Here is an 11,428-nt window from a genome sequence, read left to right on the forward strand (position 1 = left end):
TTTCGTTGCGTGCTTCATGTTCTCGACTTTATTTTGTCTTTCACAATTTCTGATATTTTATAGTTTTAAATCTCGATTCAATCAAGATTAAGAACATACGTACTACTCAATCAGATTCATGGGTTTTTTTTTTTACAATTGTAATAAAGTAACTTTTTTTTTTATTGAACGCAAGTACTATGTTGATAGATAGAGAGCTCTTCGAAATTTAATTTTAGAGTAGATACGAATTTACTTACATCTGTATGATAAAAACTCAACTACAAATATGTTTTAATACAATTCAGTTATATATAAAACTAAGAAAGTTCAAAGTTATAATATATATATAAAATATACATATAATTTTAATTATAATCTCAAGTCATAACAAGAGTATAGTTTTGAGTGTGAATACATAGGTGAGTACTTTCATTGACGTTAAACTACTTTTTTTTTTTTTAATCTTTTAACATACCTTTGATATATAATGAGATATCTTTGTTGTAAAAATATAAAATTGATATGGACAAGTTGCTTTAGTTTTTCTTTTTTTTAATTGAAGCAAATAACTTTTAAAGTGCTTGTCGCTCAAAATACATGAAGTCCTAAAACATTAAAAGATAAAAAAATTAAGTTAAAAAATAATGTAGATTACAAATTATATTAAGAACAATTTTTTTATCTTTTTCTTTCGTAAATAACTGATTGTGATACTTTTATGATACTTACTATTAGAATAGCCGCTCCTAGCAGCACAGCTTTAATCTTCACATCGAGATCACGTGGAAAATGAACGCCGAATGTATCCGCAACAGTAAACATCTCTCGAGTAAAGCCACTCCATTGTTTTCGAATTGTCCCAACACGATGCTTTTCATCCAAAGATTCAACCTGCAGATTAAATCAGTAATAATGCTATAAAATCACAAACCAATTCTCAAATTTATAATATTAATAATAAAAAAAATATATATATAAATGGCAAATTTAAAAAGTTGTAACACCTTAAAAGTTACGTTAATACAGAAAGTAAAAAGCGGTCCTTTTATAATCAACACTGGTTGGCCAGATGCATCGCGAATATAAAATTTCGGTCGGCAAAGGCTCCATTCTTGAGTAACGCTGCCTAATAGAATATTTCCGGAATATACTTCTAAGACCTGTAAAAAAAGATTTAATTATTTATTAATCGAGTATGATTAAAATTAAAAACTAAAATTTATTAATAGTTTCTTGCTATTAAAAAGTACATTAACAATCAAATAAAGAATATTTAGTCCTCAATTACAGTTAAGCAAAAACAGTAATGAAATCATCGTTGTAATTAATTTGCATTGCAGAAAAATAGTAACGATAAATTCAAATAAATCAATATGGCTTTTTGAAGATAGGACTACTAATAAATAATATCCCATAATAAATACTAAATAGAAATTTGATATAATGATTTCTAATTATAATGTATCGATGAGATATTTCAACGAAACGATTAAAGTTTCTTTAAAAGGTTTAACTGACAGATGGCTTGCATATGTGAAGAAACTGGTAGACACGATACAAGACAGCAGTTCTCATTTCAGCTTTTAATTAATTATTATATCCAATATCATTTTTCAAAATTTAATATAAAATTTTAATTAAAAAAAATTTAAGAAACTATGATTTTTTAATTTTATTACCGTTACTAAAAAACATTAATACCAAAACTACCTGTAAATAGCAGGGACAGCAACAACCGTCGCATCTGTAGGGTCGAACCATACGAAGAGTCTCTTGCAGATTTTTGTCAAAGACAAAGAACTCGCATTGGCGATAATTTCCTGTACATAATCGCCAGCAAATTCCTGATTCTTCGGCCATATAAAAGACTAGCTCGCCGTTTTTATCAGTAATAGCATATTTATTTTTAGATTCCCATCCGGTAAAAGCTACAAAAAAGAATAACATGTAAATAACTTTCATTGAATACAGTAAAGTAATATGTAATGCAAGATTCAAATAAATAAAAATACATCAAAAAAAATATATACATATGATAACATCCAGGGTCCATTAAGTGATAAGAAAATAATCAGAAACTTTACCCTGCACAATTAACAAATCGTAACCGTAAATACTTATCGTAATATACAATAAAATAAAAAATGTGATTGTGCATAATAAAATTATAGTGTAATGTTAAATATAATAACCAAGTAATTGTATTTTACGCACAAAATTATGTGCTTATCAAAATACAAATATACGAGGAGACTATCGTGTCGAGCAAACGTGGCTTCGTTTACTCGGAGAGCGATAATAAATCACCCTCGAGCTCCACTTTGGATCTGGAATACATATATTCGCACATGCTCCTCTCAAGAAGAGAAGCATTTTATTAATATCTCTCGTCGGAGTCAAATCCTCACCTTGAAGCAACTCAATTTTCTGGTCGATGAAAAGGTAATCAAGGCCCATAAGGTATTCCAAGCCGGGCGGATATGTCATACTCTGCGGCGACCAGCCACCTGGAAACAGTATTCAACAAGCAATGTTAATTTCATGATTTTTATTACTCATATAAATAATAATTTAAATCTTTTAAAATCTGTATTCAAAAATAAAAGCAGAATTATTCAAATAATTTTGGCAACAAATATTACGAAATATACGCTCTCAAAAAGTATTCTGCACCTCTGTTCTTCCTCTGTAAGAAATCTGGTATAGCCCTTTCTTTTAGATTTATATAAACGCGTTAACGTGCTTCGGAACAGCGCTCTCAACTGCCTGCGAATCTGCTCCAGCTTGATCTTCCACGAAGTTTCGAAGTAGTCGGATTCTGTTGCGCGAGTGGAACGCCGCATGTTTCGAATAATTATTTAGCGATCAACACTTTTATAATGCGTTACACGTTCGCGTCAACGTTTGGAACTGCGATCCTTATCGCTACAAAAATTTTACTCATAATTTGCTATGTCACGATTAACACAATCTTAAGAACGTGTACAGATATTATATAATCAAAGATTACAGGTTGATAATTGTCTGAATCAAGAAAATACGTTCCACAGAGAATTTCCTGTTTCAAGCCGTTGACAACTTGCGAAATATTTCCTCGAAATTTCCGCCACTTCTCGAGTTTAAAATTCTGCGGCTGCTCCGAATTTCCAAATTTAAAGTTTACTCTCGTAGACTGTCTAGTCTCCCAGCTCAAAAAAATTCTTTTTTATCACTCTTATCAATCATCTCTTATCCATCACGCTTGTTAATCACACGAAAATAACTGTTTCGTCGATCGAAGACGTTTGCCGGCAGCGTTCACAAGTTATCGCAATTACTTTCCATCGTTCTCCACCCTCGACCAGACGCGAGAGATAAAACTTTTTCTACAATCCCAGTTTCCGACTTTTTCTTCCTTTTTGTTCCACACATTTATCGTCGGGGAGATAAATATGAAAAACAATAAGCGATATATCAAAGCTATGGTTACAGATATAAATGGAATGTCTTGCTTTCCATGCCGAGAAAATTAATACCGTTCGTAAAATTATAAGAAATTTGCGGCCGGCCGCTCAATATTTCCGCAATATTCTGCAATTACTAAAAAGTTGTTCAAAAAAGAAATTAAAACAACCGAAAGTCATCCGAACTCGGTATTTGCCTGAAGAATTTTAACAATTCGATCAGCTGACTGTTTCCGTTGACTCAGCATATCTCTCACTTTTCCGTTATATTTCTTTTTAAGAATTTCTTATTTGACTATCTTTCGTCAGCCACACACAATTTCCGAAATTGATCGATCTCAATCCAATCTCCTCTCGTCTCCTTTACTTGTTCGCTTTCTTTTCCTTCCGCTTTATCACGACCGTCCAGGTAAAAGGCAAACAATGCACTGCTAGACTCGAGTGATAGCGCCGTGTCGTCGGTTCTTATCAGGATGCTTCACGATTCAAAACACGATGGACTAACTTGTTTATCTCACATTTTGGGGCAGAGCCCAAGTTGGGGCACAGTTCGGGCAAGTGGAAACGCCGGTGCGCTTGCAAAGACCGATATGCATCGTATGTACAAGCGCGAGTGATAACGTCTGGATGGCGGCGATACGTGACGACCGAGGACGGGTCATTATCTACTTTATTCTGATCACCGCTGCCGGCAAACGATGGCAGCAGACTATTATTGGGACGAGGTTCGTCCTTCTGCATAGATCGGGTCACGATACGGGAGCTCGAATTTCTCGTGGCGAGCCGCAATTACACGCGACAGGAGCGATACTCGGATTATGATCGTCGACGAGGAGGATCACGAACGCTCCTCTGTCTCGTTAATTAAGCGGCACGATTACGAAATGAGCGCGTTTCACGCCAGCAGCACGCTCGGCTCGGCATTATATGATTATCAATTAAAAAATGAGATTTCAAAAAACAATTCAATTCCAATTACATTTGAAGTTTATTCCCTTCGGTGGGAAGTGCCGGCTGATTAGAGAAATGCTAATTCCGTTAAGTGGACCCTGCGAGCGTAAACGCCCTGAAGAATTGCCGAGTCGAGGTGACGAGGGAAGAGCGGAGAAATGCGGTAATCAGGCCGAATTAACCGCCGCCGTCGCGACGCTGACCCTAAATATTAACGAGCCAAGTGGATCTCGCTCGTGTTTCAGTTACGAGGAGCATAATCCTGTTGAAAATCCGATTAGGGCAAAGGGCAAAAAAAATTATAATTAAAAAAAAAATCTAAGTCACCAAACGGGCGTTATGTGACTCACGTGTCTCGTGAACTCGGGCTTTGGATCTGCAAATGCGTGCCCCCGCTTTTCTTTCGGCAACAAACTCTAGTCTGAAAGACGTCTGCTTTTTTTTTTTTTTACCTGGGGGCAATATCGGCGCATTTGGTTGAGGTGGAGTTGTTACGACCGACTGCATTCCCACCTCCGACAGCGAAGAATCCGGGGAGTAGATGTTTGGGTTGTTCATTCTTCCACCTCTAGTCTATCCTGGACTCCTCCTGTTCCTGCAAACAAAACCGTAGAAGTCAACCGTTAGGTTTATTCAATAAACAGCACAGGTAATTTATTTCAAAAGTCCAGAAGAAAGCTATGAAAATTAAATCTTAAAATTCAAAAGATTTGTCTTAAGATTTCAGACTGACTTTACGATTATGTAAATTTACTTTGAAGTTAAACAATAATAAACGAAATAGAATCGAGATATGTATTTAATTTTTATTGGAAAAGAAGCCGAAAGAGTCGAAAGTAGCTTCATCTTTAATTAATTAATTGTTAAAGGATTAAGTTTCGCCCTGTGCAAGCGGGAACGATGTTGAATGGACCCGGGACGATGCTCGCTTCTCTTCTACCGACGGAGAGAATCGGAGAAGCGGGCATTAGTTCTTGAAGAAGTCGTCCGATGACGGAAGCTGACCTGGCCCACGTGCTATGATAACCAGCACGCGCCTATATGATACTGTTTATGTTGAAATTGTTGGGTCATCGTCCCTGCGTATCGCCGCCCGCGGTATTCGCTTCGTAAAGGTCATTGTAACGTGCGTGTGGACGCAATTCGTGTGCGTGTGCACAAAAGAGATGAGAAAGAAGACCCGGCCGTCGCCGATAACGCACACCCCCTCTCTCTTTTTCTTTCCTCATTGAGAAATATCATCCTTTGTTCCGCGATCTAGCCCGCTTAAATCGATAACGGCGCGGCGGTAAAATGCGATCCCTAACGTTTGGAAATTTCCTTGATTTCTAGTGAAACGTAAGCGAGCGGATTCTCTTATCACGAATACGCGAGGCCATTTTGCTTATCGTTTTAGCGAAAGAGAGAGTTTTCTCTTCTGTTCGTTTTCCTTCTCGCGCGGAATTTTTATCATTCAGGATTGATTGGCACGTGGGACTTTCAGAACTACTGCGCGATGCTCGCGCTTCTTAAATAAATGCAATAAATATGCACAAGACCCTAAGGCTTGGAATTTAAAAACTCGAATATTTAAGAGCTGGAACCATCGTATAAATATCTACGGAATAACGATTGCATCTTAACTGTACGTCTATCACGTTCGTAGATTTTAGATAGCCGATTAGTCACGGGTTTTCATTTGAACGTACGTTATGTTACAAAAGATTGATTCATAACGAAAACATGTGTGTCGTGTAGAAGTTATGATATTAAATTATCATTTTAAAGACTAAACGCGCAGTAATCACTATCGGCACCTTGTCAGCGGTAACCGATTACGAGCCAGAACTTTACGAGGAATTTATTCCGTATTCTTTTACCCGTACAAAATACCCTATTGCTCGAAATTCATTCAATTTTTATAAATAATCTATTCAAATCAAAACTCGCTTCTGTCTGGTTAAATTCTGGCACTCTATTTATATCGTATGTATGATCTTCTAACGCATATTTCGCAAACAAGCGAGGTGTGAAACTCGACGAAGATATCTCCCCCCCCCCTTTTTTTTTACTTTTTCCTTTTTAATTATTCTACGTGCTATTTCTGCGCCGGAATTATAACGGAATTCCATTGCATCTCGCGAATCGCCGGAGCAAGACGGAATCACCGGCCGCCTACGTCATTAAGCGTACCCTATGCGAGCACTATATCGGATCGTACTAGTTTTTAACAGCCTTGAATGAAGGTTTTATGAAGCCCAATTGACAGTTTCCTCGTACGTTCGTTTCGGCCTCGATTTTTTTGTCGTTACAATTTTTACAAGGTGTCACCCGCGGCCGTGTTTCGAGAGGGGCGTCGTATACGGGGTCCCCAGGTCGATATCCGATATGTCTCTCGGCAGATCGTTCGAGGGTGAACAATTATTCCAAGAATTTTTTTCCGGGCTAAAGACATTCCGCATTCTACATTCCGCAGGACGAGACCGGGAATCGTGTTTCCTCAAGTATATTCAAATCGCAAATCCCGAATCACGAGTCTTAATTGAATTTTTTACAAGCCGTCAGTTTTACAAATTGAATATGCAAGAGAAAGACGTGAATTCTGCCGTTGGATCTGTTCGCTCGCAGTGGTATTTCCTATATTTAACTTTATCGAATAAAACGCAAATGTCAAAGAAGACGCATTATGCGACACTTCACTTGTTGACTCTTTGAAACTCCACGTTGATTGAAAGTCGCTTATTGGATTTTGCATAAATAAAATCGTGCAGACGAGAAAGGTAAAAATAAAAGCTGGGGTCAGCAGTTAATTCCGTTCGATTTGTAAGTAATTTAAGCCAGCAAATTGGCTTTTTTTTTCAACTAAGCGATCTCTTTCCTAATATCATTTTCTCATAATATCTGTTGTTTTTTTACTCATAATACACGTGTATTTCTATATATATTATTTCAAGACTTATGTTCTTTGCGAGTAGAAAAAATTGTCTAACGTAAATATGACGTAAGACTCGCGTTATGCTATTCCTCCGCCAAAGTTAGATACCGGGTAAGAGTAAAACAATCGAACAGACAATGCTCTTTATTTTATCCCTTCTATCCCCGCGCTGTTCGACAGATACTTTTATCGTCACGTTGACGCACGGGACACGTGTCTTTGTGGCACGCAACGTCGACGGAAATCGCAGGCGTGGAATATCGAAAAGTCATTCGGTTTCTCTGCAGATCCGTATAATTCGTCTTTTTTTCGAGACGTTTAATCTGCGGGTTCTCTTAAAAGCTCCGCGTCTACAAGCTCACTTTTTTCAAGAAGTTCATCAATCACGTCATTTGAATGTGATCTCGTAAACTATTACCTCACGTACTCGTTGTCAATGAACGAACGCCTCGATAATGTCCTTGAGCGTAATTGAAATCCGCGAAAACGAGCAACAGAGAGAGAGAGAAAGAGAGAGAGGTAGATATAAATCGCAATTGTGTGCCGGAAATAGGAATTCGCTGAACGCAACCGAGCTATAAAATGCGTGTCGAAACCTAAAAAACCCAAGGCAAAAGTCCACGTCGAAAAGCGCGTGATACCCCGCGAGCTTATTACAGCCTTACGAATTATCGCGCAATTCCGAGTGCGATCACGGAAAGTCTTGGAAGAAATAAGCTCTCGCTTCTCTTCCTTTTACTTCGTTTACTTTTGACTCGAGCCGAGACTAAAATTTTTAGACGCGCCCGGATAGTCTGAAAGCCCGTTTCAGTTGTCGGTCTTTTCATTGCCGTTTGTTCGGGCGGAAAGAAAAACCTCCGAAAAATTCTGTGTAAGCAGCCGCCTTGGTCATCGACAGTGGTCGACCGGAGCGGGTGATGCATTGCTAAGTTATGTACACTTTCATCGGCGATGATGTCATCCGTTCCTCGTGCACGCGTGCTTTCGCGTGCATGTGCGCGCGTACGTACGTATGTGAGAGACTGCGTCTCGTAAACCGCAAGGTCGCGCCGAACCGGACCAGAGCCGGGGTACTGTTTCGCCGCCCGGAGCAATGAAATTCTTCCCGTCCTCGGTGATCCCCATTCAACAGATCTACCGCTGGGCATTCACACGTAGACGAATTTTACGCCCCTCCTTTGCAACGGAGATTTCGGGCCTTTAAACCGAATCACCCTACAACAAAGTGGTACCCTTCGGCTTCTCTTTGTGACCTGAAGAAAAAAAGACTTTTTAGAAATCTTTCCTGCGCCACGCGCGCCGAGATTCAGAACGGAAGTGCGTCTCCTCACATCGTCGCTGTTATTTTAAGGTCGCGATTATTCCGATTGACCCAATCTGATATTTCGAGAAACATGTTCTCACGAAAAAAAAAAAGAAAAAAAAAAGGAAAAAAAAAAAGACGAGAATGTCACCTGTATGTAGAGACGCAGCTGCGGTCACACGTACTTTGGCTTTGTTGCTGCAAAGTGCGGGTAACATGCGACCACGCACATATGCTTACGAAGCCGGAGGAGTTATACGATAGTCGCGATAGTAATACGCGCACTTCCGGCTTCCAGGTGAACGAAGGGAGACAGACGGAGTGAGAGAGAAACGCGTGATAACGCTTCTTCGCCTGATCTATAATTATCAGCGTTATTTCCCGGCGTGTCTCTAAGTGTGTCTGCGGCATATATTGCGGAATCAAAGCTCGCAGGCCGACTGATCGACAGCGGCACAGTTTCTCGCAACAACGTGCTGACATCACCAATCGAAGCAGGGATTTCATGAATACCCATCTTGTTTCTCGTATTACATAGCGCGCTTAAAAATAACCCGGAGATTCCTCGTTCTACGATGCTTGCGTTCGGTAGAAAAAGCTGCTTGCGACCGTGGCAAAATTACAAACCGTCGGAGCGAGTTTGTTAGTCTTGGGACGAAATCTACGAGCGTACGCCAATGAGGTTTACAATTTTCAGCCGCAAGGCAGCTTCTCTGTCGAACGCAGCCAGAAACTTTCGATTATTCACGTAGAACCGTTCGGAGGATCTTGAGCCAAGATCAACGATTAACATTACAATTCGAAGTAATCGTCGTTGATGTTTAAACGGAACTAATTATAGGACGAAATATTTTATGTTGTGCATAACGAGCTTCTAATTTTAGACAGGCAGCCGGGCACATATTAACAAACATTCGTCGACACATCAGTCAGCATTCGCGATAGATAAATCAGTCGGATACGGCGAGAACGCTTATCGCAACGTTGGCGGGAAACGCGTTTGATTAAGAACATGATTTTCGTACTCACGGTAGAAGAGTAGCGTGGCGAACACGTCGAAAACACGTGCTTCCCGGCGGCGTCTTCTAACCAGCGGAACGAACTAACGGGTAATCGAAACAACGGGAAAAGACAAGACTCGGTCTTGCGGCATAGAGGACTCCCAGACCAAGCGACGTTGATTTTTTTTTTTTTTTCTCGTCTGCTTCAAGGCTGTCTTCGTTGATTTTTATATGTAGCAATGGGTCAGTTTTTAGACACGTCTCGTAGTGATTGTTTGAAACCAGTTTTTGCGTTACAACTATATAAAAAAAAAAAAAAGAAGCAAAACTTAATAAAAGAAATGAGTAGGTTCCGTACATATTAATAGTTTTACAAATGATTCTGAAGGCGCATTGAGTTCGCCAGAGAAAAAAAAAAATTCTTTGACTAAAAAACGTCACGTTGGGGGAAGCGGGATCAATACCTTTCTCCTTTTTGTGGATTCCTTCATAGCGCAAATTGCGTTATCACGCGGCCAGGGATCACGGAAATAATTCGTCAGCAGGGTATTCGTCATCGGGAGTAATCCGTAATGCATGCGAGATGAGTCAGTCGGTCCCGGTGCTGATTATGATAGCGGTATACATATGCTAAGAGAGAAGAAAGTGATCGCGCGTAGTCCGCGATTAGGCTAAAAATATCCTGGTCTTGCCTAAACCTATCGAAGTAGGACACCCGATATGGGCACCTTTCATTTAATATTTTGTAACACGCCACGTACAATGTAAATGTTTCCAGCTGCATTATGTTACCCAATTATTCTGTCATCTATATTTAAAAAATTACATAAGATGTAACGTAACTCGAAAGAGAACCGTAAAACATTTGTACAATATATTGCATATATAATATATATTATATATATATCACTGAATTATTGTGCGGATTAATATATTCGCGATCTATTTTCTCAATAAAAGCGATAAAAATTGTAAAAGCAATAATTACCACAGAGCAATCCTCATAGATCATTATTGCTGATCGTCGACGTAGAAGAAAAATCATCTTGAAATAAATCATACGCTAGTTCTGCAAAGTTCCAGCAGCCGTTCATTTACAATTGCACCTCGAGTCATGAGGCGTAAATTAGTCATTAAAGAGCTTGATGTTGCAATCGCCGCGTTCATCGCGCTTGTTGTGGCTATTTAAATATTTATAAAATTATACATGCGGTTCCGAATAACGCGTGATCTAGAAGATGAAAATATAGATTACCGCTCGCGCGGCATAACCTCGGCGAATTTACGACGTCACGGCGAGTGCCTGTCGTACGTGCGGGCGCGAAGCGGCGCTGAACGTACGTAGGACACATCCTGGGTAGTATCGCACTCCGCAACACGAAAACAACGAGATGCAACTCACTCCTCCTCGGCGGCTCCTCCACGGCAAGGTCGCGAACAGCGTCGTCACCGGCAAATACGGGAGAGAGTGACACTCGCATCCGGTGGGCGGCGGGCGGCGGGTGGCGGGAGGATCTCCTCGACCGATCGCTTCCTCCGTTTCTCTCCTCTTCGATCTGGCAAAGATTCACAAATCCTACACGGACTCTTTGCAAGTCTTTGCAACGAAACCGTAAAACCGAAACGTAATCGATTACGATCTGCAACGTTTTTGCGGAGGATAATGGCCTCGAGAGCGGCTAAATCTTTGATAAAACGAGTCTCATCGATACTTACGTTGATCCGTTTACTCGCCGAAAAGATCTTTCGAAAAGAAGAAGAGAGGGATACGGCATGCGGCAAGGCCTCAAGTTCAACAGATGTCTCGAGTTTGGCGGCGCGTCATTGGTTAACG

The 11,428-nt window shown here is 39.9% G+C and overlaps 1 protein-coding gene across 8 annotated transcripts; it reads right to left on the reverse strand.

The window, feature by feature from the left end:
* Positions 1–11,172, reverse strand: LOC139102914 (phospholipid scramblase 1). Of its 8 annotated transcripts, none has more exons than XM_070657117.1 (10): positions 10,850–10,989; positions 10,059–10,775; positions 9,623–9,893; positions 8,301–8,543; positions 4,829–4,971; positions 2,391–2,489; positions 1,693–1,910; positions 987–1,142; positions 712–873; positions 1–587 (listed from the first exon to the last, which is right to left on the reverse strand). In XM_070657117.1, exons 5-10 carry the CDS (start codon positions 4,932–4,934, stop codon positions 555–557), a joined length of 774 nt encoding a protein of 257 aa, XP_070513218.1. In that variant the 5' UTR covers positions 4,935–4,971; positions 8,301–8,543; positions 9,623–9,893; positions 10,059–10,775; positions 10,850–10,989; the 3' UTR covers positions 1–554. The 8 variants fall into 8 exon arrangements, with proteins under 8 accessions (XP_070513218.1, XP_070513219.1, XP_070513222.1 ...); XM_070657118.1 differs by having other exon boundaries at positions 10,059–10,402; positions 10,583–10,982; XM_070657121.1 differs by lacking the exons at positions 10,059–10,775; positions 10,850–10,989 and adding an exon at positions 10,997–11,172.
* Positions 11,173–11,428: the final 256 nt, after the last annotated feature.

Source organism: Cardiocondyla obscurior, linkage group LG05 (genome assembly GCF_019399895.1).
Source record: "Cardiocondyla obscurior isolate alpha-2009 linkage group LG05, Cobs3.1, whole genome shotgun sequence".
In the NCBI taxonomy this organism is placed as follows: domain Eukaryota; kingdom Metazoa; phylum Arthropoda; class Insecta; order Hymenoptera; family Formicidae; genus Cardiocondyla; species Cardiocondyla obscurior.

What these genes read in the sequence shown, in the direction of transcription:
- LOC139102914 (XM_070657122.1), bottom strand. Translation starts at nt 4,934, where the DNA reads ATGAACAACCCAAACATCTACTCCCCGGATTCTTCGCTGTCGGAGGTG. An exon ending in GAAAATTGAGTTGCTTCAAG is followed by an intron (nt 1,911 to 2,390) that starts GTGAGGATTTGA and finishes TCTTTTTTGTAG; the next exon opens with CTTTTACCGGATGGGAATCT. An exon ending in TAGGAGCGGCTATTCTAATA is followed by an intron (nt 588 to 711) that starts GTAAGTATCATA and finishes TTAATGTTTTAG; the next exon opens with GACTTCATGTATTTTGAGCG.